Raw genomic sequence first — 27,795 nt, 5'->3', positions numbered from 1 at the left:
AGGGGCGAGCCCTCCGTCTCCAGGCCAGCTCGCTGCAACTGAGACCACACAGTCATGCTTACGCTCCAGCTTTTCCAGAGGTGGTTTTACTGGGAGCTAATGAAATGGATACTTCAGGGCCTCCCCTTCCATGACCTAATATGGTATTTTAAAAAGATACCCCCCATTGCATATTCTTCAGGCTTCCTTAAGACCTAAATCTGCTCTGGAACTCTGCCCTGGGGAGATTCCTGGGCCTCTCACTGGAGGCCAGCCCAGAGTGGGGAGGGGGTGTCAGGCGGATGGAGGTGTGGGGGGACCAGATGCTCCCCCAGAAGTCCCCCTGACTCCTTGTCTTGCTTCCCTCCCTCAGCGCCAGGTCAGCCTGGTTCTCTCTTGACCACTTGAACTGACACAAGTCATTTCCCCTCTCTGGCCTCAGTTTGCTTATCTGTAACCAGGAGAGCAGGACAAGAGGTTTTCTAGCACTAGGAGACTGAGCACTGATTAGGGCCATTCGGGGGGCTGGGTGGGCCTGCAGGCGGGGAGCCTGCAGCTCACAGGGCACTGGCCTCACTGCAGCCTGTTCGCCAGTGGTGTAAAGGAGCACTGCCCAGCTAGAAAAGGGCCCCGGGGTCTGGGAATCATGCCCCAGTCTAGGGGGGCCTAGTTCTACTCCTGGAGTGAGGGGGCCCGATGTGTGTGGGTATGTGGGGGTCCCAAAGAGAGAACAGAACAGCCCTCTCCTGGTTGGGGACAGAGCAAGGGAAAACCTGACTGACAGTCATGCTTCCCGTTTCCCTCTGAACTGGGGATCCACTCAAGTCAGAGAAAGAGACTCCTGCGTCACTGTCTAATTGATCTCCCCTAAGATGGGTCCTGAGTTCCTGGTGAAAGCATGGGGCTTCCTCTTTATTAAGCTGAACCTGACCTTGATCACTGTGGGAAGGGCTGAAGCAGCAGGGGCAGATGTGCTGGGGAGTTCTCACTTTTCTTATGGGGTGTGGGTGATGGGTTTAGATCTGGGTTTAAATCCCAGCTCTCATGCTTCTTGGCTGTGTGGCCTTGGGCAAATGACTCAATCTTTCTGAGCCTCAGTCTATCCTCAAACCAGGGAAACTAATATCTACGTCATAGGATCATAGGATTATTCTATGGGTTAAATGAGATAATGTGTGTGACCCTGGCTGGCACTTAGTAGTGACTTATGGCCACTCGTTATTACTATTATTCTCTCTACTCTTGGGAAGGGGGACAGCTCCGGTGCTACTGCCCTCAGGGGTCCAGGAAAGCAGACAGGGGCGAGGCAAGGGGTGAAGTGGAGAGTGAGGTCCTAGCAGGGAGCACTACCTGTCTGCCAGAGCACTGGGAGGAGGCCCAGACACCTGGGTCCAGCGTGGCTTCATGGGGTGAGCAGCAGCAATGAAGGCCCCTCCCCCATCCCTCCCATCCTTGCCTAGGTGGTCTCTGTTGGGAGGCCTGGAGCCCAAGGGTGCGCACAGGGGCCCTGGGAAGAGGCCCTAGTGGCCGATGGAGTAGGCCCCCGAGTCTGTGGACTGCTTCTCCTCAGTGGTCTGGTCGCTGGGGTACACTGTGTTGGCCGAAGCGGTGCCCTTCAGCGTCATCTCGTCCACCTGCAGGGTGGCATTATCGTGCTCTAACTACGGGGAAGGTCCTCCTGGGGACCCCACTTGGCAGACACAGCAGGTGGGGTGCACGGCCTCCTTGTCAAGGAGCTCGAGCAAGTCTGTGTGACCCCGAGTCTTTCCACGCACCCCAAGTGCAGACAGAAACCTGAGCTAACCAGAAGCGGAGAGGGGGCAATGTGCAGATGGGTGTCGACAGTGATGACCCACGGAACCCCCAAGGGTCTCCACAGAGCCCATTCTTGGCCAAATCCCTCTTCTGGTCCCCCAGTTTGCATTGAGGCACAATGAGCTCCGCTTAAGAAGTCCCCAAAAGGGGGAGCGACCGAGAGTCCCCGGGGCCTAGCGCCACTCCCTGCCCAGTCCTTTCACCTCTCATGCACCTGCACCCCTCCCCCCGCCAGCGCACCTCCTCAAACTTCTTGGCTTTGTACTGGTCGGCCCCCTTGAGGAAGTTCAGCAGGATGATGTCACAGAGGACAGTCCCCTGGAGGAAGAGGCAGGGCAGACTCAGTGCTCCGATGGGAGGAGATGGGAGGGGCCTGGTAGCGGGAAGTGGCAGTGGGAAGGACTGCCCTCAGGGGGGCAGCAGGCTGGGGGGCTGGGGGCCGGGGCAGTCTCCAAAGATACCTGACTGATGTTCCCACTGGGACAAATGTTGGGGGGCTTGGCGGAATGTCTTCATCACTCTTGTCTCTGGCTCCCGGCAGGGACCCCAGAGCAAAACGCGGGGAGAGGACTTGATGGGAGAAGCAGAGAATGAGGGGGTAAGGAGTCCCTGGGAGCAGGACTCTGTTCCCTAGGTCTGTGGGCCCCTGGAGCCTCCTCCCTCTCCTTCACAGAGCAGGAACTCCGTACAGGTCTGTACCTCCTGCAAATGGGGAGGTAGTGAGCTCTCTGTGACTGGAGGTATTCACTCAGGACTGACCCAGCCGGGATGGGGTGGGGGAGACTGAAGCATCTGGGAAGAGGTCAGGCTTTATATTCTAGGTAGAAGCCTGGCGCCCCCCACCCCCCACCCCCAGCCACCTCCAGCTGGAGCCCCACCTTGGCTGGCCTCCTGTCTGAGCCTGGAGGGGCTAAACTCACCACTCCCACAGAGGTGAAGGCTGCCACGGAGCTGATGATGGTGGGGATGATGTTGAACTTGCCGGCCTGCAGGCACAAAGATCAAGGAGAGCGGGTGGAGAGGGTCAGGCATGAGGTGCTGAGGCCTGAGACACGGAACGGGGACTCCCAGCCAGAGAGCCCATGGGGTGGAGGGTTCTTGGCGGAGCTGGACCACGGCATAGGTGAAGAGGCTAGCGGTGTGACTAGCTGAGGCTCTCAGAGCTAGTCAGTGGCAGGACCTTNTATTCACTCAGGACTGACCCAGCCGGGATGGGGTGGGGGAGACTGAAGCATCTGGGAAGAGGTCAGGCTTTATATTCTAGGTAGAAGCCTGGCGCCTCCCACCCCCCACCCCCAGCCACCTCCAGCTGGAGCCCCACCTTGGCTGGCCTCCTGTCTGAGCCTGGAGGGGCTAAACTCACCACTCAGAGCTAGTCAGTGGCAGGACCTTCCCCCCCCCCCCCGCCCCTACCTGGTCTGGGTGTCCTCCCCTGTGCCTCCCAACCACCCGCCCAGCCCGAGGACTCACATTCCCGTACACCAGCACGTCAAAGCGGATGCCAAAAGCCTTCAGGAGTGTGCGGTACTCACTGCCGTTCTCCAGCTTATAGTACTTGGCAAACCTAGAGGCCAGAGGCGGAAGGTGGGTTGCACGGTGGGTTCCTACCTGAACCCTCAGGGTCCCCTAGAGCCTAGAATCCTCACTTCCTGAGCAACTTTTACCAACGGTTGGCTGGACACCTGCCACCATCCTCCCTGTGAGGTTAGCTGGCCCTCTGCACAGACAGCATCTTGGGGGCTTGTTACCAAGACAGATTCCCAGCCCTCCCCCGAACCTGTGGAATCAGCCTCTCTGTGGGTGGGACCCAGGGCTCAGCCTTTTTAAATAATATCCGTAGATGATTCTGATGTGTATGAATGTCTGAGCCGTGCTGAACTCGAAGCGCCTTCAGTTTTATTTCTTTGGGTATCTCAGGGCCCAGCTCGCTGCTGATGTTCCCCTCCTGATAGGCTTCTCAGTTTCCTTGGGTTAAACGCCTGGCTCTGCCACTTACCAGCTGGGCAACCTGAGGCCAGTTACTTAACCTCTCTGAGACTCGAGTTCCTCATTTATTATTGGGAATAATACAGAAGTACTGTGTCACAGGGGTGCTGTGAGACCTGAATGGAACCGCACACACCAGGGGTCTAGAACAGTGCCTGGAACACAGTAAGCACAGTAAGCACGTAGGAGATGTTGGCTGTTGTTATTGTTCATGCAGAAGAAATACATCTGCATTTATAGAGTGGTTTTAAGAAGCACTTTCAGACGCCTTGTCTCCTTCTACCCGCATCACGGACCTGCTGGGTAGGGACGTGACTGCTCTGTTTTCCAAGCGAGGCTCTGAGGGGGGTGAAGTGACTTGTCCTGCCTCACCTAGTTGGCTGAGACTCAATGCTAGATTTGCCCAAGTTCAAGACTGTATCCTCTACACCCTCTCTGCATGGGGCTGCTGGGTGCCAGGAACCTCGCTAAGAATGATCACCTTCAGAATGGGGCCCCCCACCCCAGGCTCCTCACTGTGAAGACGCCTGGGGAGGTAAAGGGAGTGGCTGTGGCTTCACAGTCAGTAAGCACGTGAACTACATTTGTTTAAAGCCAGTGGATCCCCCATCTGCCCATTGTAGGCAAAACCCTAGTGTCAGCACAGTGTAATCTCTTAACCCACAGCAGTAAAATGGGCTCCTGGATACTGGAGCCAGTATCCCAGGAACAAGGTGAGGGCTGAGTGAGATGATGGAGTGAAGGGGCTCAGAAAGCCCCATATGTGTGTGGGTTTGACATGGGTGTTATTTGGTGCCCGCTGGGTCCCCTTCAGTATTTTCTTTCTCCTTTTTCTCTTCTCTCCTATCCTCTCCTTCCTTCCTTCCTCTCTCTCTTTTGTTTTAATATCTTTATTTTATTTTTGAGAGAGAAAGACTGAGCATGACCAAGGAAGGGGCAAAGAGGGAGGGAGACACAGAATCCGAAACAGGCTCCAGGCTCTGAGTTGTCAGCACAGAGCCCGACGCAGGGCTTGAATCCACACACCATGAGATCATGACCTGAGCTGAAGTGGGATGCCCAGCCGGCTGAGCCACCCAGGCGTCCCTCCCCTTCAGTGTTTCTGATCCCCACAGATTCCCAGGCCTCTCCCTGCAGAGTCAGAGTCTGAGAAACTCCTTCCTCAAAAGGGTTCCCGAAAGCCGTGCTGCCCCTCCCACAGTTATTTGTATTTGAATTTGTACCGGCTGGAGAGTAAAATGCTCAGCCCAGTGCTGAGACTTCACAGGCTTGGGAACAAGATAATTTTGAGGAAGAGTCATCTAAATGTGTAAAATGTCAGCCATTGTCTGCTCCGGCTGTGGGGGATTCGGAGGTAGGCAGAAACGGGTCCACACCCTGGCTCCACCTCGTGCTGGCAGTGTGGCCTTTTATGTGACCCAGCGCTCAGGGTGTCACTTTCCATGTCTATGAGAAGAGGGGTGCTCCTGTCCCCCTTGCAGATCTGTCACTGTCGTGACGCTTGTCACGATCTCTGGGTTGGACCCTCTGCTGTTGTTCTCAGCCTTTCTCTGCAGGGCCTGGGGGCCTGGTCTGCCTCCTCCAAGCTCCCTACCCTCTGGTTCCAGGTGGGTGCAGTTGTGGGAGGCATCCACAGGCCATCAGAGGAAGAAGAGGTGAACTGGGACAGGAAGGAGTCTGGGCCCCACATTTCCCATGTCTACCTGTGTCTGGGCATAGCCAGTGCCGTGTGTGCATGCACGTGTGTGCGTGCGTGTGAGTGTGTGTGTGTGTGTGTGTGTCCCCACATGGTGTACCTGTTGCCCCAGGCTGAAGAGCAAGGCTGAAAGCCAGTCAGTGAGGGGAAGCTTCCCTGGGGAACTTGACCTGGGAAGCTGTGTCCTGTGGACTTTGCAGCCAACAGGGGTCAGGGGCAGGATGATCTTCTAGAGACGGAGACCCAGAGGAGAAAGGGGAGTGGCCCCAGGAAGGAGGCTGAAAGGAGCCCAAAGACCTAACTCTCAGAAACAAAGTCTTGGTGGATAGGGTGAGAGCAAGGTCTTGGAGGGGCTGGACCCACTTTAAAGATATGGTAAGATATGGTCTGGGTGATGGCAGACAGCGTCACAGACCAGGCAGAATGGAGTGGTTCAGGCCACACCAGCAGGGAGGATGCAGGAATAGACCCCAGAAAGGAAGTCACTCTTACGATCATGAGGAGGTCCAAGAATAGAGTTCCCCAAGGAGGCCTCTCAGATTATAAAGAAGTTCAGAAAAGAAGCATCTGGAATGGATAGAAGGCTCCAGGAAGTCCTCACTGTGGCTTTCAGTTTGGCCTGAGAAAAAGCGTAGACCATCCCCCTCTAAGAAAATATACAGATCTCTTAGTACAAGTACCTCATGCAGTTAATCTGATGAAGGAGGCATGTGGACCCATTTTCTAGATGGGGAGACAGAGGAGAAGGTGGCCTGCCTGAACCGGGATTCCCATCTCTGCCCTGAATCCTGAATGTGCTGACTCTGAGCTCTAGGTGGCCAGTAAGGACAGGTCTCAGAGCCCGTCTGTATTCCATGTTCTGCTCACATCCCTGGAGACTCAGGCACCTGATGTCCACAGGGACCTGGCCGGGGTTGGAGGGAGGCAGTGGTCACAGGTGTTTGGGGCAGGGCAGTGGCCGGGACTGTGTCCCTGAAGTCTGCATTCCCAGCCTGAGGCTACAGCCATGAAAAAAAAAAAAAAAAACCCGCTCTCACACACATTGACTGGGAGAACAAAAAGTCAGCATCCTGGCCACTGCGTTCAGAGCGAGGGCTGGCTAAATTTATCTTGGGAAGGAATGTGAAGGAACAGGGAGAAAAACCAAAGCGGACTTGGTTTTTCTCCAGCACCTGCCTTCCAAGAGGCAATAAGTATGATAAGATCATTATCTCACCAACCACCCACCCTCGGAGGCGGGTTGGCAGGGGCTGGTTCTCTTCCTGGGTGGGAGGGAGGAAGCACAGTGCACAGGGAGGGAGGGCCCAGGCTAGAGGCAGGGAAGAGCCCCGGAGTCCTGACTTCTGCTCTCTGGTGTGGCCGGTGAGGGTCACAGAATCTGGCCCACCCCCGTGGCACCGGGGTCCGGGGCGTCTTCTCTCTTGGCACGTGGCTGGACTGTGCTGCCCACACTCTTGTATCAAGCTAGGGTGAGGCCCTTGGCTACTTCTTGCCGATGGAATGTGAATGGAAGCGAGGTCTGTCAAATGTGGGCTGAGGTGTGTTGGAACAGTGTACTTTGTTTATCCTCTCTTTCCTCATGGCCGGCCACTGGGGAAACTAGGAGTGGACTCAGGCCCTAGGGGAGACTGATTTGAGAGGTAACAGGAGCCCAGCTCCCTGAATGACTGCGCTGACCCAGGGTGAACTGTGCTGCGAGCAATAAACAAACATTTGTGTGAATGTCCGAGCTGAGGGGGTGTTTGTTACAGCAGTTAGCGATATTTATTCTGACTGACACAAACACCTATAATTTTCCAGCTGAGAGACCTGAGGTTCAGGGAGAAGTTACCTACCAAAGAAGAAAGAGTGAGTTAAAATTGGGGAGTTTCGGGGGCACCTGGGTGGCTCAGTGGTTAAGCATCTGACTGGCTCAGGTCATGATCTCACGGTTGGTGAGTCTGAGCCCTGCATGGGGCTCTCTGCTCTCAGTGCAGAGCCTGCTATGGATCCTGTCTCCCTCTCTCTCCTGCCCTCAAAATAAATAAACATTTTTAAAAGTTGGGGAGTTTTGCAAGATTAGTCAGGGAGAGAGGGCAAAATCCAATGATGCCACATTGCTAGGATTATTCCCTCTAAGAGTCTTAGAGGTCTGGATGTGGTTCTGTTGTCTTTGACTAATTTTTCCACCCTGGCCAAGCAGAAACCTCAGAGCTTTCTTCCTCAACGGAGTGGTGAGAACAGAAAGAGCCATGCGGAGGATGGAAGAGAAGTGCCTAAAGCTTGTCCCTTTCTTTTCTTATCCCAGGATCATGATAAATGAAATAATATCTACGTTTACCTTAACCACTACACTCTCCGGCCTCCTGGGGAGAGTCCTATCGGTGGTGAGAACATCCAGCACAGACTAAGTGCTTACAAGGGCCCAGCTCTGTGCCAAATGCATGATACCTATTAGCTCATTTAATACTCAACCTCATGGGATTGTCCACTGTCGCTCTTCCCATTTTACAGATGAGGAACCAGGACGACACAGGTAAAGCAATTTGTGTAAGGTCCCCAAACCAACAGTCAGTGAGCGAACCTGGGATTCAAACTCAGGCAGTCCAGTGCCCAGCCCATACTCATAGCCAGCATTCTAGACTATTATTTTCGTTGCCTGACTTCTGTTAGATCCTGGCCAATTTCTTTCAGTTCTCCAGCTGGGGGGTCTTTTGCATTGGGAAGGAGGGTCTCGACCCAGACCCAGTGACCAGGAGCCATTGGCCGGGGGTAGAACAGGAAGCACATGCTGGCCATGCAGTGCTGGGAGAGGGACCCCCAGCTCCCTTCTCTGTAACAGGGATGGGCTCGGCTACACCATACCCGGTCCTGATTTCTCCCAAATCCTCCGGTTCCTACCCCTCCACCTTTGGTGTTCTTGGCTGGGAAATGCCGTTGGCGAGAACACCACCACCAACACCCAGCCCGGGTCCAGTCCACCTTCCTCACCTACTGCCAGGACCCCCCTCAGTGCCCCGTACAATAAGTGTCAGCCACACCGCACTGTCTGCCTTCCGTACTTCCTGAACACACCTCCTACACACGCACTTCCTACCTCTGCCCATGCTGTTCCCCGTCCGCCCCTTCCCACCTTGCAGACTCCTATTCACCCACTAGGGCCGTGCAGATATTTAGAGCACACCTCCCTATGCCAGGCGTTGTGCTAGGCCAGCTCTGCTCCCACCAGACGGAGAGGAATACTAACAGCCACACACTCCTCTGAGTAGCTAAAGTCGACATCAGGGCTGAAAAGGAGGGAGCCCCATTCGAAGAGCGCATTGAGTGCAGACAGCCGAGTGAGGCCGGAGGGTCAAGGAAGGCTTTGTGCGAAGTGACATCACAGCTGAGGCCTGGAAGGAGAGGTGAGAGGTGAGCAGGCCAGAGGCGGCGGCAGCTGTCTGGCTGAGGGAACCGCAAGCCGTCTCATGGGAAAGGACACAGTGTTTCTGAAGAAGCCGCAGGAGCTCAGTGGACTGGAGGCCAGGGGCGGGTGGGAGTGGCCGGGCCCGCGTGTGCAGCTCTTCCCAGTTCCACGCTCAGCCACCTCATGCTTGTAGCTTCAAGTGGACAAGGGGGGTGTATTTATGCCGCAGAGATTGGCAAACACGAGGCATCAGGTGCTTCCTTTGTTTCCTTCTCCAGAGCTGGCTTATCAGCGTGGGACGGAGGCCGAAGCGCCCCGTGAGCCTCCTGCCTTGCCTCTGCGGGGCCCAGGCCTCTGCTGCAGCACCTGCTGCCCCAGACTGCAGTTGACCGCTTGGACTCGGAGCCAGGCCTCACTCTCCGCCGTTGCCCGAGGGCCTACTGAGTGCACTAGGGAGCTGGGTAAGCCCTTGCTGGTTCCTGAGGTTCCTGACCTCTCACGGACTGAGTTAAGCAACATTGCCTCTGGGTTCCTCCTCCCGACTCGGCCTCTCTGAACGCTCCCGTTCTTCAGGTGGAGCTGCTAGAAGGTGGCATCAGGCTGTTGCTCTCCCAAATAGAAAGCATGTACAGGTGGCCCGTGGCCGGGTGGGAGAGTAAGCGCTGCCGGTGGGAACCAGCCCCTGGGGCGGAGAAGCGGGAAAAGAGTAGAGACATCACACGTGCGGAGCACTGGGCCAGGGGCTTCCGCACCGGCTGCATCCCTGACACCTCGCAGCTGCTCGGCGCCCTCGCTGTTGGCGGAGGGGCTTTGAAACGACACCCTCCTCGGCTTGTGCCTCGGTTCCCAAGCCCCCATCGGCTGGGGTAGAGTCCTCCACCTCGGCACGTCTCCGTCTCCCCAGATGTGAAGCGGAGGTGCCTGCGGGAGCCGCTGGCGTGTGACAGAGGAGTCTGTGAGCTGCAGGGTGTGAAGCACAGAGCTTTCAGTGAACGTCATCCTGTGATCATCATTGGGCGGGAGAGAAGGACAGCCGCTCTGTTCCCGCTCCTGGGCCTGCTGGGGACACAGCCGGGATCTGAGCTCGAATGGCCGCTCCCCGGGGCCAGGGGCCAGGAAGGAGACTTCATGGTGGCCTCGGGGTGGGCCAGGACTTGGTAAGCTGGTGCCCTGAGACAACAGCTGTCAGGGAGAGACCACACAGCTGGGGAAGCGATGACGCCAGCACCTGCGAGGAAAGAACGGAGCTGGGCGCCTGTGGCCACTGAGCCCGGATGGGGCAGGGAGCCGGGGGGCGGGGCGGGGGGGGGGGCGGCCGGGCAGGGCTGGAGCTGTCAGGGTCAGGAGTGTGTATGTGCGTGTGTGTGCGTGCACGTGCTCCCTCATGTCACGAGCAGCAATAGATAAAGAATGAGTAAGTACAAACATCAATTACCGCAATAAATCATTTGTCAGATGTGCTTCTGCTGGGCAGGGTTGAAACTACGTTCCAGTGTGACAGGTCTATAAATAATAGTGCACGCCTCAGCAGACTGACTTTCCAAAGCCTCTCCCCAGACACCCACATGCCCTGATTCAGACTTCTAGAGCCTGAAGGGGCCTTATCCCCTTTAAACAGCCCATTTAACAGAAGAAGAAACTGAGGCTGAGACTTGCTGACGATCACACTGAGCATCTGCAGGGGTCCCGCGGGCCCCCTGTCCCCACTGCCTGGGCTCTCTCTGCTTCACCTCTGCTTCATCTTAATTATTCTTGGCTTGCTCCAGCACAAAAGATATTCCATATAAACATTTTTGCTATTTGGGTTCAGGTTTATACCATTTTCACTTGATTGTAGGAACTGGTCTCGTTCCTGTTTGTATTAGCCGCGAAGCCTGATATAATCGGGAATTGGAAGAGATCTTCAGAGTCCTCCCCTCCGGAGTGGGCCGCCACTGCCCGCTGCCAGGATCCCCCAGGTCAGAGGAAACTCGATGACTCCAGAAGCAACCCGGTTCCAGCCTCGGGAGGCTCCAGCTCTTAAAAACGCCTCTCCATGCCGGGCTGACATTTGCACTAGTCCGCAGTCAATAACTGACTGCTGAATGGAGAAGAGTTTTATCACAATGTAGAAATCCTTGGGAAGCTGTCAGACATCTGTTTAGAAAAACGATCCCATAGAGTGATGGAGATTCCTTCCTAAAGCAGGGACACGTAACTGTTACCGCCGCCACAGGAAAAATAGCAACAAACTTGCAGGATCGGGGTTGGACTTGTAAGGGAAAATTTGGGCCCGGAATGTGAGTTTCCAAGTGAAGGAAGTGGTGTTCCCAGCAAAGCTTTTGCCTGGTGAGAAGCCGTTTTGCCAGCTGAAATATACTTTTACAGTTGATTTTGCATTGATAGGAAAATATCTCCTGGCAGACGCACTGCATGGGGGTGGGCAACATCCTCTGAGCAGCTTGGGATGCCTTCCCTTAGTGAAGACCCCAAGCCGTATTTACTTACTCATATTCTCGGAGCCTAATCAGCTTCAGGGGCGGACACTTAAACAATGGTTTGCTGTTGGTCTTTTTATGTGTTACTATTAATTCACCTTTGATGAGGCAGGGAAAGACCAATGCACATACAATTGGAAGATTTACCTGAAAGCCAGGTCGCTAGCTGTCTGTTTCTGGGAGTAATCTTTGTGGCCTCAGTTTCCTCATCTGTAAGATGGGGGTAACCATACGGTCCTATCAGGATGCTTGTGGTTACCGGCATAGGCTCTGGAGGCTGTCAGAATTTGAAATCCGGTCCAGCACTATTTGCTGTGTGGCCTCGGGCAGATAATGAAGCCTCTGAGCATTCGGTTTCCAGCTATACAATCCTTCAGAGTTGATGAGATAATCCACAAAGAGCACTTGCTAAGTCCCTGCCTCACTGGGTAGGCGCTCAGGGAGGCTTAGCCATCATATTCTGCAATAGAGTTGGTTGTTGTGAGGATAGACTAGACATGAAAATTATAAAAGGCTGTAAAAATTCAGGATAGCTCTAATGGCCTCTCTCCCATTTCAGCCTAAACAAAGAAGAAAATGGATCATGGAGAATTCAAGGAAAATACGCCCCCATCCAAGGGGCCTTCGAATGTCTCTGTGGAGATGATGGAAATGGCTGCTTTTAACACATGGCTTTTGGAAGGAGAAAAACCCAGATTGCAGAGAGAATGATCAAAGCCAAGGGCACACTTTCGATTCCTTCTCTGTCAATTGGCCTAAGATCTTGCTGATCCGCACGTTTCGGCGTGGAAACAGAGCAGGTGCCAGATTCCCGAGCTTCGTGAAAGCTGCCGTGGGTACATTTCCAACACGAAGCGATCACTAGAAACACCTACCGCGTGAGGAACATCTCGCAGCTGAACAAGTGTTTTATGTCCCAGACACCAAGAGAGGAAATCCAAAACCGCCTTGCCTTTTAGTAGCAAAGCTGCCTCAGCAGCGCTCGGAGGAGAGCTACGAATCAGATGCTGCTGGACACACCGTTTGCTTCTGTCCCATCTTCCCGGCCATCGCTGCTGGGTGTCTCTCTTCCGGTTGCTTTTTTTTTTTTTTTTTTGGCAAACAGTGGGCCCCGATGCACCTCTTAGTTAAGCCGTGTGATCTGGGGCAAGCATCTCCTGTGGGGTGTGGGCGTGAGCTGCGAATCCTGGCAAGACAGGTGTGAAAAGGCTTTGCAAACTGAACTCTAGGGGCTCTTCTTCTGAGGGCTGGTGATGGGCTTTTAGAGATCTTCAAAGTCGTGGAATTTCTGCACACAGAAATGCAGAGAGAAAGCACTGGAGGGAAGCTCACCGAACTGGCCGGGACATTAACTTCCTGTAAGGGGAGCCAAACTGAAGGAGGAAAGGGGAGCGTCCACGTAGCGCTTGGATGTATTACTCTGAGGGTGTATTTATATCTTACTTGTGCAAATAAGGTTTTTTTCTTTTTTAAAAAAGAAAATGCCTGTCTGTGAACATGTGCATCTTACGAGGCATTTGGTCCCTGGGTTCATCGGGGGCAGGCGAGGGTTGGAGGCCTCCCTGTGTTAATGAAGGACACCCCTGATCCAAGCTCCTGCCTTCCCCTGCCCTGGGTCTCCTCCGCCCCTGGTTTGGCTTCTGGCTTTGGGCGGAGCCTGCAGGGGTCACAGCTCCTGTCCTGAAGGCAGTGGCCCCAGGTGCCAGTCACTGCTTCCTGCCCTCGCCCCTTCAGACCTGGGCCCCAGGCTCTGTGCTATCCTTTGTGGTTTCCCTACGCCCTGCCCACACCTTTGAAACAGTCCCTTTATTAAACTCTCCTCAAATTACCCAGTTTGCATGTGCCATCTGTTTCCTGCTGGGGCCCTGACTGCTACAGTATTTTTAACCCGTCTTTGTACCATCCCTGCCCATATACTCATGCGCACATTCACTGACGGCGTCACACACACACACGCTCACGGGCACACGCACGCTCACACGCAGCACATTTGCACACTCACCCGCAGACTCACACTCATCCCCTAACAAATACACCCACTCACTCAAAACCTTACACAATACTCAATTCACACGCGACACTGCCTGCCTGCTCCCAGCACGTTGGGTGGGGTGGGGGATACAGCACTCTGGTTAAAGGCCTGCTCTGGTGCACCGAGGGTCCACCCGGGATGTGGGAACCTGGCCCTTGTCTACACCGCCTGCCGCTGGGGTGCCTGCCATCTCACACCACTGCACTGGCGACTCTCGCCAGTTCTTATTTTTGGAAACGCTGTGCCTCGTCCACTACGAATCTGGATGGACCCACCAACGGCACGCTCTCAATGCACTGGAAAGAGGCTTCATAAAAACACCACGTTAAAGAGGCTCCTGGAGTGTTCCGCCATACAGCATAGATAGAGGAGTAAAAATAAAATCCTTCCACCAAGTTTCAGGTAGGGACAGATGGCAACCTCAGGAGATCACACAAACGAAGATTAATTTAGATGGACGGCACCACGTACTTTGGGTGGAAGTCGAAGGGGGACATATTCTGGCTCAATACAAGGTCACCTTTCCAATAACTGGAGGTGTCAATGAGGGACAGGCCGTCACGTGAAGCGGCTCCACATTTGGGACCATATTATGGCGAGACTGATTGTGGCGTTGGGACAAACGACCTCAAGGGCTCCTTCGGAGGCTCCTGTAACCTTGGGCAAGTCACTTCCCCTCTGAAATTTCCACTTCCTCATCTGCAAAAAGGCCACCTCAGTGTAGGGGTCTCCCAGGGGGTCCTCACTGGCTATAAATTCTCCAAATCTCTGATCCTGCAGGCGAAGAGTTGCAAGAAGGAGGGGGAGGGCGTTTGGAAAGGAGCTGCAGAAGTAATTAGTGATGGAAATGCGAATCTCTAGCTGCCTCTTTCTGAGTTTGCAGATTAAAACAAGGCTGACTCTTGGCTGAATGATTCCATTCCCTCCAGAGGGAATGGCAACAGAACGTAGAAAAAGAATCTGGCCTCTGTTAGGGACGGAGCAGCAGACGAACTTGTTTGGGGGACAAAAGACCAAACCCCACATTGTGCGTCCAGCAGCCCTTACTCCTTTCAGCCTGCAAGCCTTTGTTTTCTCATCTGTGAAGCGGGGATGCTGTGGCCCCTATTTCACAGAGCGGGTAAGGAGCTGCGTGCCAAACAACGTGCTGTGCTGAGGAATGAGGAGCTTTGTGCGTTCTTAGTTTTATCATATCAGAAACTGAAGCGTGGCCTGCGCTGAACCAGGCCCTGACCCTTACTCTCTTGTCAGACGGGTGGTCTGTGGCCTCCCACAACATGGGCGCTTGCTTAGCTTAGCCTTGGGGGTCCAAGTGGTGCCAGGAGCTTGAAGGAAACATAAGGGCAGGGGGTGGGCACCCAGGGGAGGGGCTTGGAGGATCTGGGGCAGAGTCCTCAGTCTGTCACAGCCCCCAGAAATTCCCCCGCGCCAGAGCTATTCTTGGGGTCCCCGAACTCTTGTAAACTACAAGGGTTGAGCTGAGCAGCTTTGCCCCTTCATACTCGGGCCTGGGGCTTTCGGTGAGGGGGTTAGTTATCTGGGGACCGCACCTCTCACACTGCTCCCCATGGGCCCCCTTAGGGGGGCTCACAGGGTTCTCAGAGATCCTCGGATAAGTCTGCCCAAATACGATCTAAGCTGGTTCAGGACCAGGTCCTGCGATGCTGGGTGGGGAGGCCGTGCGGCTGAGGGCCGGCCTTAGCACAAGAAACTGGAGATCTGGAACTCCACGCCATTTCTTCTTTAAATGAAACAACTTGTTCTAAAATGGACGGGGTGGGGGGGAGGGCACCAGTAGTCGGGGTCTTCATAATATATACATTCCCTGCCAAGTAAGTTGTTAGGAAAACTGAAGAATTCCCACTGGCCAGGGGGGAAGTTATGAAGATGAAAACTTTGCATTTTAGATCCTGAGAATTTTATTAATTACGTTGCTATTTTAAGCCACCATACAAATATCCTTTGTATTGATTTCTCTATGATGTACCCACTGAATAAATATGCCAATTTCTGCCAGGGAGCCGAACAGTATTTTTAACCTACTTTAAAATATGTGTTGTTTCCTATGGTTTTTTAAAGTTTGGAGTTGATTATGAAAGCACTTTCAATTTTAAAAAATTCTTCTTTCCAGAGAATATACATATATATTTTAAACTATTAAATATAAAGGGTAATGGGATGTAGCTTTAGATGTAGTTTTAAAACTACAAATAAAGGTTAAAGAAAAGGTAAAATAATCATGTCTTCACTTATGTATGCCATTATATGGGAAAACACCACTATAACAAAGCTCTACTAACCGTCCTTTGAATATATAACTGAAACCTAGTTTCACATGTACCATTTTTCCTGACCATTGCCTTCTCCGCCTGTTTAGTGAATGACACTGTTGTATGTAATCAGGGGCCCCTACCAGTGACTTCAAGATCTTTAAAAGTTAAGGGAAAAACAAAACAGAGAGCTGAAGCTTTTCACACCTTGGTTACTAGGATCCTCAAGATAATGGTACTGTGGTCATTTCACAGATGGGGAAACTAGGGTGGGAAGTCAAGGCCTCGGACAGGGGCTTTCAGCCGGTTCCAAATAGTTAATCTTGGGTTCTTCTCTTTCCCTTTCTTCAAATGGGTGTGGTGGTGGTGGTGGGCGAAGGGGAGAGAGTCCTCATGTCTCAAGGACATTGGGAATATGAACTCGATGGTTTTAGCTCTTGGTTGGAGAGGCATGAAAGAGCCACCCGCCATCGTGGTTATTACTTGTGACCCAGGTGAAGATGCACGGAAAAGAAACACCACCTTTCCATCTTGTAACTGGACACCACTACTGCCCTAGCTTTGTGGATCCAGAAACCCTGGGGCTGCCTGTGCCGACCTGAGGCACCTTACAGCTTTAGAGCCGGAGCTCAGAAGGGCTCCGAATCGGAACACACACTCTGGGAGACCCTAGTCATGTGGTCTAACCACTGACCTGGGGGCGGTACTTAGAAAGCCTTCCCTAATGTTGAGCGGAAGCCCCATGGGGGCACCTGGGGCCCTTTCTTCCCCGTGTGCCTTGCTGCTCGGGGTGGGGCTCTAGAACAGCCCCTGCGCCCTCCTCCCAGTGTCCTAGGAGCCCCCGGATTACCTGAAGTTGTAGCCTGGGGAGACGCTACTCTTCTCGGAAACGCTGTCGAGCCGGGTGAAGGAGTATTTGGGGATGCACTGGTCCCAGGCCCTGTCCAGGTCACACACCCAGCCAATCTTGATGCCGAGGACTCCGCCCTGTGGACAGGTTGGGTCAGGTGTGAGAAGGAAGGGCTGTCTCCACGGCCTGGGGGTAGGGGCTCGGTGACAGACACGTGATTCGTCCCATGCTCCAGGTGGAGGGAAAGTGGTTTGCCACGTGTTGCTTAGTAAACAAAGTGCTGCACTCAGGGGTGAGGACCTTTGAGCCCATAAACCCCGGTTTTGTCTTCCCACCCTTAGCAGCAGAATGGATCCACATGGGCTTGTTCGGAGCTCTAAGGTGGGGTGTGAAGGTGAGGATGGCAGACTGAGGCTTGGCCGGAAGGGTTAGGAAGGCAAGGATCCCTTGGGACCGGAGTGGGAGACGCGTTGAGGCACAAAGCCAGCTGCAGGCCTAGGATGCTCCCACCAGGTGGCGCTGCCCGGCCGCAGCTCCGCGTCCCCAGCGTCTCCCTCCACCCTCTGCCAGCCAAGGGGCCCGAGGCCCTCCCTTAGGTGCTCACCGTGCTGGCCAGTTTGGCAAAATCCTGCCCGGCAAACTTGACCACGTCCCCCACCCGCAAGATGGGGCAGAAGGGGGCCTTGTCAGGGTGGAAGCGGCACGTCTTCATGTCGGCGGCTGTCAGGTTGGGAAGGAGGTTTCCCCTGGGGAGGAGAAGCGAGGGCCAGGGTTCACTCGAAGACGGGCGTGCACAGCCTCCTCGGAGACCCTCCAGGCTCAGGCAGGAGGGTCCGGGACCGACGTCTTGGACACTCGGGGGCTCCATCCCCTCTGTGCCTGCATCTTCCCTGCACCTCCTACCCCCCCCCCCTGTATCAGAGTGGAGTGCGCCCATGTCTAACGTCCCCCAGCACCCAGGCCGGGGCTCCCAGGCGCAGGGGCCACGTCTGATTTCCCTCGGCCCCTCCGTGGTGCTTGGCGTTGTGCTCGACGCCCGCGGGGGGCTTGTCGAGTGAAGGAGTCAGCGAACTCCTAACTAACTAGAGGCTTGGGCTTGATGTGGGAGGAAAGAGGTGGGAACAGGCCCCGCCGGTTGGCGGGATCTGGGCTCCAGGCCCAGGCTGACCTTGTCCATCGCCTGCCTGGGGCAGAGCTCCCATCTGGGTTCTGGGCCCCGAGGCGGGAGGCTGGCACGGAGACCGGCCCCGGAGCCCTCCTAGTACCGGGTCAAGGCCAGCTGGGAGGTTGGGAATAGGAGCCCCAGGGAGATGGGGGGACGGCATGGGGAGAGCCATGGGCACGGGGCTTCTCTACCCCTCTGAAAATGAGGTACTGCTTCCTGTTTCAGGGAGGGAGTTGGGACTCACTTCTCAAAGTTGAAGAGGGGGAAACGGATGCTGTTCTTGATGAAAATAGTGAAGTTCTCAGCCTCCATCATGACAGGCCTGTGGGTGAGAACAAGGGGGCCTTGGCTTCTTGGGAAGAGGAAGAGGAAACAAGGGACTTTCTCCCCAGGGACCACCTTTCCTGCTGGATGCTTCCTACCGGGCAGCTGGTCATGGCCTCTCTGGGGCCAACGGCCAGGGAGGGGGGAGGGCTGGCGGGTGAGGCAGGGGGGAAGGTGCCATCCCGAGACCACTTCCCAGCCCTGGACTGGGCACCACCGGGGGCGCCACGACCCCCTCTGCAGGCACAGAGATGCAGAGCTCCCCACACTGGCAAAGGAGAGCTGGGGCGGGGTCCTCACATTTCCACCGTGTCCACCTCGGTGGGGCACCAGCCCTGGATCTCACAGGTCCGGAGCACAGAGCTGTAGTTGACGCAGCGGCCGGTGAGGATGCCTGTGAGGGGGGCCACAAGTGCTGGGGGCCTTTGCCATTCCCTCACCCCCACCCCACCTTTCCTCAGGGAACCCACCCACTCAGGGCCCCCGCAGGTGGTGGGGAGAAACGGGTGGACCCATGGCACAGGACCCTGCCGAGCTCTCCCTCCTTTCCTCCTGAGCCCTAGACCAAGCCAGAGGGAGATGATTCTCCCTGCTCCCCCGTCACGGTGTGCTCCTCCTTGCCTCTGAGGCTTTGCTGCCACTGTTCCTTCTGTCTAGAATGTTCTCAAAACCCTTCTATCCTTCCAAAACACCTTCCTAGACCTTTAGGGCCCATCTAAAATGTCACCGCCTCTAGGAAGCCATTTGGGACCACCTACCAGGAGCTGATCTCTCTCCCTTCCCCAGTGCCCACTGTTTCTTCTTGATAGCACTTGCTCCCTCACAGCACACCTGTCTGTCACCACCATCCCTGGGCTGCAGATTCCTCTGGGGACAGCCCCCACTGCCTCCGGCTCACAGGAGCATCTATAAATGCTGGCAGAGTTACAAGGAATAGGCCAATTCCCACGCTGTCGCCTAGCGTGGGCTCTCCCCCATTGGGATGTGTTGCCCTCCTGGGTCCCACTAACACTCTGGGTTGCAGGGGGGAACGGGAGGGGGAAGGGCTGCACTCACCCCCACCCGGGAAGCGCTCAGGCCCGCACTGGCTGTCTGATACACAGCGGTACTTCTCCTCACTCTGTGGGGAGACAGGTGTGCAGGTGGGTGTAGGGCCCTGCACTGGGCTTGGATGAGCCCCGCGGCTCCCCATGCTTCCCCATAACCGGGGGTGAGGGGCTTTGGAAGGTGGAGGTCCCCGGACACAGCTCCAAGGCTGGAACTCGGATCTCTGCTCACACCCGCGTCCCTCCCTGCCGCCGCTCCCCACCCGCAATGTTTTCTTCCTTGACCTGCTCCATCCAACCTCCCTTCTTCCCCTCACCTCTGGGCAGAATCCTTGCATCTGGTTTTCAGTCACTATCATCTTGGTGATGATGACAAAGACAGAGGTGCCCTTGGTAGGAGAAAGGAGAAGGGAAAAAATAATGCACCAGTTCCAATCCAGGCACTGGGCATTACTGTTGTCCCCACTCGATGGATGAGGAAACTGACTTGGGGAGAGAATTAGCCAAGGTCACAGGGCTGATAGAGGGCAGAGGTGGGTCCAGGTCAGGTCTCACCACCCACCTGGCTGCTCTTGCTCCCGTGTGTGTTGTGTTGGTTGCAGGATTAGGGTTACCCTGCTCCCCTGATGCCTAGCGCTGCACTCTGGAGGGCAGGCCCAAGCACCCCACCCCAGCTTGCACCCCCCAGCTGCAGGGGAAGGGCTTCTTGGATCACGGAGGCCACAAGCCCTGGTTTGGGGATCCCATCGGCACTCTCCCTGCCTTGCCCCAGCATCTGGGCACCCACACAGCGCCCTGGAGGTGGGCGGACTGTACCTGGGGTGGGGTCACATAATCAGACACGTCCATGACTCTGTTGGCATAGCGTCCAAAGCCCTTGACCTTGGTTACGACGGAGGACTCAATGGCTGTGTCCCGCACCTGGTAAGCCTTCTCGTGCAAGAACACCCACCTGGGCAGGAGAGCAGGGATGGAGAGCAAGAGAAGAGGGTCTAGGCCCATCAGACAGAAGCCAGGAGAGGGTTCCTTCTCGACATTAGACTGCGCAGGGTCTGGCGGGGGGCGGGGGAAGGCCTGTGCTGGAGGGGAGGGACCTCGCCCTGGGTTGGCTTGGAGTGGTGCTTTCCCATCTTTCCCATTTACTGCCTCGACTTCTTTTCCCCTCTAACCCCCCACCATCATGAAATTTTAACACTGTAGATAGCTGCTTAGACAGTATGTATACTTGTGTTTTGTATATAAAAATCTCAAGGACAGATTTTCACCCCCTTGAGGGCAACATCTTCCCTTTGCCAACGCATCGTCATTCCTGCTGACTCGAAGGATACCTCTTTGGCAGGTGACTGGGAAGTTCTCTTCCCAGAGGATCCTATACCTCTGACCCTGAGCATCCCAGATTTGCTCATGGGTTATCCTAAGTGCTGGCACATAGTAAGTGTTCAGAAAACAAGTCAGTGAAGGCATCTGGGAGCTGGGCACTTGGAAGAGTCTTCACGTGTGCAAGCGCCAGATGAGAAGGTTAGAGGAGGAAGGGAGGGCAGCTTCGCACCTGGCAGGTAAAAGAAGCTGGGTTACCAGGCAGAGGCCGCTGGTCTTATTCCTTGGACTTTGCTGCCACCCAGTGGAAGTTTACCTGTACTGCCTTCTGCCTGCTGCTTCAAGCCACGACCTGGGCCAGGATGGGGGCGGCGGGGGCTCCCTCTCTCCCACCTCCACCTCTCTTCCCGGACACCGCAGCCTCCCCCAGCAGCACGGACGGCCTGCAGGCCACTCTGCCCTCTGCATTTCTGTGAGGTGCCTGCCCCTCCCACGAGAGCCCTCCAGGCGCAAGCCACTTATGGCTCACTCAATAGCACACTCCCAGCCTGTAGCCAGTCCGGTTGGTTTCGGACACCATACGGGGAGGCAGATGCTGTCACTGTCCCCATTATACAGATGGAAAAGGTCATCACATGCGTTTGGAAGGTGCTGCACATTCTTAGTTCTGGAGAAACACTCGAAGTGACATCTCGTGGAATCCAGGAGTGCACTCCGGGAAATGCTGGGTTCGGGTCACTTTCTGCATGCTGACCGGGGAAGGCACCAAGCTGGGGCGGCCCATCAGACGAGGAGAAGCGGAAGGAAGGAGCTGGAGGCTGTGTAGTGTGGACAGCACAAAGCTGCAGAGGTGTTAGGCTGGGAAGCCGACCTGAGGACTTCACAAGGAGGGAGTTAGGATTTCAAGCCCGGGAGCTTTCTGACCCCAGAAAGTGTCCAAGAATGGGCTGCTATAGGAGGTGGTGAGCTCCACATGCCTGGGGGGATTCAAGGAGATGCTTTCAGATGAGGGGGCGGGGACTGGATTAGATGACCTCTGGTGTCCCCATAGAGGGGAACAGCTCCGGGGCCATGCTGGGGGTCACCTACCCATCCTGTTGATGTGAACACAGGTTGACATTTGCAAGAGACTCTTTGTTCAGTTTTCAGTGAAAGGACTAGGTGCTGTCCCCATAATGGGGCTTCCCTCATGGGTCTGAATTCCAAATGCTGTCCTGAGTGGGACAGAAGGGCTGGAGTCACAGCCCGGGCTTGCGGGTGGCTCCTAACCTGTCACCTGTTTTATCGTTGCTGCCTTCTAGCAGGCAACGTCCTGATTAATGCACCACTGGGAGTTGGTCACATGCTTGTCCTGGGCTCGAACGAACACCGTGCCTGTATGGACATCTGTGGTGCTGTGCGCTTTACTTTCTTTTCCATTTTATTTTGGAAAGGGAGGGGTTTCATCAAGGGCTCGTAAGGAAGTACGGCTGACATAGAAATCTCATCCACCACCTTATGTCCAAATGAGTAGTATCAGCTCATGGCTGGGGGCCCTGCCCAGTGGAGGGAGTGAAGCCAAGGGCCCAGGTCTCCCTGCTTCCAGCTGAGCGCACCTCTGGCCCGGGTAGAAGCCACAGCCACAATATGCCCTCCAGAACCTCAGTGTGCCTGGCAACATAATGGACACATTTCTGAGTGGTGATCTAATGACACGGTTTCCTAAAACCCCTTGCCCTGTTCATAAAGTCCAAGAACATCTGCGGATGACAAGTGGGGTTCAGGTCATTGTCTCCTAACCGACACAGCCCGCTAAGTGCTCTATGGGGTCAGGGTTCACTGAGTCCTTACCACAACCCAGTGAAACATCATTATTGTTATTACTATTTTTTATGCTTATTTATTTTTGAGAGACAGAACGAGTCGGGGAGGGGCCGAGACAGAAGGGGACAGAGGATCAGAAGTGGGCTCCGCGCTGACAGCACAGAGCCTGATGCGGGGCTCGAACTCACGAACCGTGAGATTACAACCTGAGCAGTAGTCAGAAGCCCAACCCACTTGAGCCACCCAGGCGCCCCTGATGTGACACATAAGGAAACAGAAGCACAGAGTGGTGTGCTAACTTGCCAAGCTGATGGGTGGCTTCCCACCCGGACAGACTGCTCAACCCCCTCACGCCTGGCCCCTGGTCTTGGTGTTGCTGGCTCCTGGCCACTAGGGGAACATCTCCAGGCTTCGGAACGTCTCAGGAGGAAGGGCTCTTAGTGCTCAGAAGAATAATTAATCAGTCTCTTCCCTCCTCCTTCTCCTCTAAGGCTCCTTCTTGTGCCCAGTGGGTAGGAGACTCCACATCAGAGTTCTCCATCTGAATTAAATAATAAATGGAAGAATTTCAGTGGCCCCTTGGGGTCCAAGGACATCATCAGGGCAGCTCAAAATAAAGGGATGTTTCATTTCCAGAACAGAGGGATTGGGTCTGTCTCCAGAGGCCTTGGCTGAGGAGATAGGGCAGGACCTAGCCTTCAATTCTTGGCATTTACGCTGCTACTCGAACTTATTTTTTTCTTGTGTTCCTGGTTTATTATTTATGGAGCGGAAAGCAGGTGTCAGCTCCTTAGCAGGGGGCATGTGCAGGAAGGAGTCCAGAGCAGCGTCCCAGCACCCTTCTCCCCACCCCCGAAAGAGTCGGGGAGTGGGCGTGGGGGGTGTGCGCTGTGTGTGTCAGGGCAGAGGGGTCTCTGAGGAAGGTGAGCCGGATGGCGGAAAGGGAGAGGTATGCTGGGGAGCCTATGAAATGATAGTAGTTGCCATTGATTACTGGCTCTCCCATTTCAGGCGAGGCACTTGACATGGTGGCTTGCCTTTCCATGCCTCCTTGGGGGTAGGTATTCCTAAACCCATTTTCCAGATATGAGAACTGAGACTTAGAGACATAAGGTGACCCATCCCAGCCCCACTCATGGTTGGTGTCAGCGAGGCTTCTAACCAGAGGCTCCTCCTTCCATGGCCTCCCCATCGTGGGGTGTGGAGAGGGGAGAGGGAGACCAGAGTGAACACCTCTCCTCTCTCTGCACCTGCACCACGGGTGGTTCCAAAGGGTCTTCCTACATTTGTCACCTAGTGTCCTACGGGGTGCCTAGGGTGCATCCGGGTGAGAGGATGGAGTGGTGGGCCAAGAAGGTGGGATTCCAGGCCTTTCTCTTTAAATTAGAGCAGCTCCTCCTTGTAACTGCTGTATGTATTGAGCTGCTTTATAAGATTCAAAATGAGGCTGGATATGATGAACCAAATGGGGCAGCCATGCAAATGGTGAGTGTATGGATTGGGCCGTGCAGGGGGAGGGAAGACGGGGAGAGCAGGGCTGTGAGGGGTCGGAGGCACCATCAGCCACTACGGGTTCTTCTGAAGATGGAGCATCAACGGGCGGGGAATGCCCCTCTGCCAGTGTGCAGGAAGGCACCTCCTTCAAGAAGGCCTTGCAAACCAGCCACAGCACAGCCAGTGCTTCTATAAACTCAAACCCCAGGGATCCCCTATTTCCTCCTTGGCTCCCCAGAGGATCCCCCAAAAGAGACTGGCTGTTAGGTAGTTCCACCCCACAGAGGAGACTGGGAATTGCCACCTGGGCCCAGGAAGGCTGTGTGAGAAACATCAGGGAAGTCCTGGCCTCTCTGTGCACCTGGCTGGGGTAAAGGAACCCAGGGATGAATTGGTATCAACCCCAGATGAGCAGCCGAGGCTGGAGCAGGGGAGGGAGCATGCGTGGAGATGATTAGCTGGTGTGTTCTGTGAATGCATAAGAGAAACGGTTGGCTCATGTTACATGTGGCCTAGTAAGGTTGTGCATCTAGTCTACCTTGCAGGGCTAATATGGCAGAGATTCAAGTGTTAGTTAAATGTTACTGTCATGTAACATGTACTATACTGTAACAGCATTACAAATCCTTTCCAATTCTGTGTCCAAGCCATCTCTCTCCATATGACTCCACCACCCTTAACGGATTATCCTGCATCCATTCCTACCCATGCCAATGCCTTGGCGTATTAGCCAGTGATCTCCCAATTCAGATCTCATTTGTCTGTCTCCTCTCTCTCTCTCTCTCTCTCTCTCTCACTCACACACACACACACACACACACACACACACACACACACACACAGAGTTCCCATCCATTGTCCTTCTGTACGAATGAAAGCTCTGAGGTCTGGCTGGGTCTGTGATCCCACCCCTACCTTACACCGCACTCGCCTTTGCTCCCTCTGCTTGGGCCACAGAAGCTTCTTTTCTTTTCCCTGTGTGCCAGGCTCTTTCCCTTTGCAGAGCTGGGTTTCCCTGCCTCAAACCCTCTTCCTTCCCTTTTTTTTTTTCCTCCCTGGGTTGTTCTTACTTGCCCTTCAGATCTTGGCTTGGGCACCACATTTCCAGAAAACCTTCACTTAGCAACTTGGCCAGGTCAAGTACCTCCTCCCTGCTAGCAGCTCTCTTGGCACCGTGCACCTCTTCTTCAAATCTGGAGCCTCACCTGAGAGTTTACATTTGTTCGTGGAGATTGATCAATGTCCGTCTCTGGCACTGTAAGCTCCATGGGGCTGAGGGCCCTGTCTGCTTTTGCCCACCTTTCCATCCTCGGTGCCCAATGCCCGGCATGAAGAAACGCTCAATAAATTTCTGCTGAATTAATGACAATGGATCATGAAGTCCTAATGGTGCATGGGCTCACGTGCCCAGAGATGGGGCTCAGGCCGGGGGGCTGGGCTGCAGACTGCACGGATGTAACTGGAAGGAGCGCTCCGTGGGGAGCTGTCAGGCTGGGAGATGGATGGGGCTGGATATCAAGATGCCAAAGAGCCTCTCATGCTTGTTCCTGCAGGCTGGGCTCCAGCACTGAGGATCAGAGCATCGGATGGCATCATGATGAAAAGGAGACAGGGGTCAGGGGAGAGCAGAGCAGACTGGCCCAGGAGCCACTGCCTACTCCCCATCAACCTTCCGCCTAGAGCCAATGGAGCCAGGAATGTGCTGAGGCAGCTTTGGGACGCACCTGGACCACTTTCCCGTCTCGTGGCTATAAACAGTCACAGAATCATGATATACACGGCAATGTGAAACAGTTGAGAACTGACTTCCAGCCAGACTCCAGAGATGCAGACATGCACCACTCACAAACATTGTATCTCACAAAAGTTGGAAGTTGGAAGTAAACTCCAACACGGTTATCCTACTCCAAGGCTTGAATCCCTCTGTCATATCCCCTAGAGGAGCACTGCGTGCACAGCCTTGTCCACAACAGCCACATAAGTGAAGCCTACTGGCTCCCACAAAGTATGCAACGCAAAAAAAAAAAAAGAAAGAAAGAAAAAAATCCTTGAATCTACATCTGCCCGCTTTTCCGAGCACACACTCACACATGACTCTGACCTTTCAGGCGTGGGGGCCCATGCACACGCAGCTCCAGCTTACACGTACACCGGATGTCTCTTTTCACTTGCTTGAATTCACTCATGACAGGTGTCAGTGGCTAGCTGTCTCTGACATGCGGAGCCATTGTCTCAAGGAACAGCATGAGACTTGAGGCCGGCATCCCAGGAAAGAAAACTCTAGAGGTTTCTGCCTGTCATTTCTGGTGCCCCATCAGTGTGTGCAAATGACCACAAGAAAGACAGGACCTGTGATTCCCCCCCCCCCCAGCCATTGTCTGTTTCATGATCCTTTGTGTATATATGTGTGTGTGTGTTTGGGGGGTGCATGCCTTTAAAGGTGGGCACTGGGAGAGGGTGTTCAGACCACTCGCTCTTAAAAAGCCCTGAGGATGGGTTATATGGTAGAAAGTCAGGTAGCAGTAGACAATGTACGCTTCTGACAAAGGGGAGTGTTTCTGGATTCACTAGCAGGGTCCCTGTATCATGTTCAAACAGCTACCTTTCCCCTGAGCAACTCTTCCCTTGGGTGTTATTTGTGCCTGTGTCTCTCCCCCTCACCAAGGAGCAGACTCCCTGCTTTGCCCTGCCCTCTAAGAGCAAGGGCTTCTCCCTCTCCCCCATTTTTTCATCATCTCCCCAAAGGTAGGAGGGGAATTCCTCATTCCAGTTCACTCCTTCCAACCCCACCATCCATCTGATCAAACCGGCACTGTCTCCCTCATTTCAGTGCCTTCCCTTCCCCTTTCCTGTGCTCCTTCGTCTTTTTGAGACCCCAAAGCACTGGTTGAGGACAATGGGAAGATGTGAGGGGGGGTCCTGTTCTCTGGTGGGGGCAGGATAGAAGGGAGAAGCGAGATGGTCACCTGGGACTTCTCCTGGTGGAGGGCGTGGTACCAGGGCAAGAACTCACTCCTTGGAGTATGTACCTAGAAACTGCCTTCTGATTCCCGAGGATTTACTGGGGAAAAGAACTCATCTGGGGACCAGATCCCTGACGGGGGTGGCCAGGTCCAGTCCTTGGGACACAACTCCGTAGAAGAGACTGCTTCCTCCAAGAGAGAAGCGCGGGCTGCTGGACAGCAACACCGAGAGGACACCAGGAAGCCCTCCCCCGCCAGGACCCTAAGGGCCACAGGACTCACCCCACGAAGTAGGAGATGATCAAAAGCTGGACTGCTCGATTGATGACCCCAATGGTCCAGCTCTTCACAACCACCGACTTGGTGGTCTCATAGGTGAAGAAGTCTGACACGCAGTTCATGCTGAGAGAGCACTCAGAGGCCACTGAGAAGGGGCCCAATGGTGGCCTCAGGAGGGAGAGGTCCTCAGGACACGGAGACAGAGATCAAAGACTGGAGGGGGCAGCTTGGAGGAGCTTGAGGAATGGGTGGGGAGCCTGTTCCTTTAAGTCAGGCAACCCTAGCTCAGTGCCCAGGCTCTCTCTCCTCTTGATACTCTGGGCTGCCAAGAGTCCAAGGCCAGGGCGTGGAGGGGGGACCCCCTTTATGTTCGTCTCCACCCCACTCCCCTGTGATGTCACGGCAGGGGTGGGGTCTCCAATTCCAGGCTCCTGATTGCCTGGGATGCAGCTGGCTAGGGCCCTCTGGGACTCATGTTTTATCTGCACTCTGTCTATCGTTCCGTTCTCTTATGCCGCATCTTCATCCCAGCTCACCAGCTGCTTCATGCGCTCCTTAGAGCCCCTTGAAACATCTCCCCAGGCATCCAGCAGCCTTTCCTGGGCTGACTGCCCCGTTCATTCGTGAAAGTCTTCCTAAAGCCACTCAATTCTGCAGCCATCTACTCCTTTCCTGAGTTGCCTTTATAGCATCGGTCAGGGGGAAGGGGCTCTTGAATATTTCTCTTGATCTTCTGGGAGGAGTGAGTAGAGTTACATAGTTCATGTTCTTAACTCAAACTGGCAGTGGCCGATACTCTACCTGCAGCATGGTATTATCACTTTGGGGGGCTCTGTTTTGCTTTGTTTTACTATGACTTTACTTATCTCAGTCTTTTGTTTGATATTATGATCCCGGAAGGCTGAGGCTGCTCC

The 27,795-nt window shown here is 54.6% G+C and overlaps 1 protein-coding gene across 2 annotated transcripts; it reads right to left on the bottom strand.

Moving 5' to 3' along the window:
• Positions 1 to 88: 88 nt before the first annotated feature.
• Positions 89 to 27,196, bottom strand: P2RX3 (purinergic receptor P2X 3). 2 transcript variants are annotated; one of them, XR_005530627.1, is made up of 13 exons: positions 26,885 to 27,196; positions 19,842 to 19,977; positions 19,343 to 19,414; positions 19,036 to 19,099; positions 18,280 to 18,373; positions 17,900 to 17,977; positions 17,095 to 17,236; positions 16,491 to 16,627; positions 3,265 to 3,358; positions 2,715 to 2,780; positions 2,035 to 2,112; positions 1,330 to 1,613; positions 89 to 866 (listed from the first exon to the last, which is right to left on the bottom strand). XR_005530627.1 is itself a non-coding variant. In XM_039245053.1 (12 exons), the coding sequence occupies exons 1-12, from the start codon at positions 27,001 to 27,003 to the stop codon at positions 1,500 to 1,502; spliced, it is 1,194 nt and encodes a 397-aa protein (XP_039100984.1). In that variant the 5' UTR covers positions 27,004 to 27,196; the 3' UTR covers positions 89 to 1,499. The 2 variants fall into 2 exon arrangements, 1 of the variants encoding a protein (XP_039100984.1); XM_039245053.1 differs by having other exon boundaries at positions 89 to 1,613.
• Between the last annotated feature and the right edge of the window lie 599 nt (positions 27,197 to 27,795).

The sequence above is a fragment of the Hyaena hyaena genome, unplaced genomic scaffold (genome assembly GCF_003009895.1).
Source record: "Hyaena hyaena isolate Hyena2069 unplaced genomic scaffold, ASM300989v1 scaffold_252, whole genome shotgun sequence".
Classification (NCBI taxonomy): domain Eukaryota; kingdom Metazoa; phylum Chordata; class Mammalia; order Carnivora; family Hyaenidae; genus Hyaena; species Hyaena hyaena.
The sequence above is the reverse complement of the archived record's forward strand: the minus strand, read 5'-3'. Positions and strand labels throughout refer to the sequence as shown.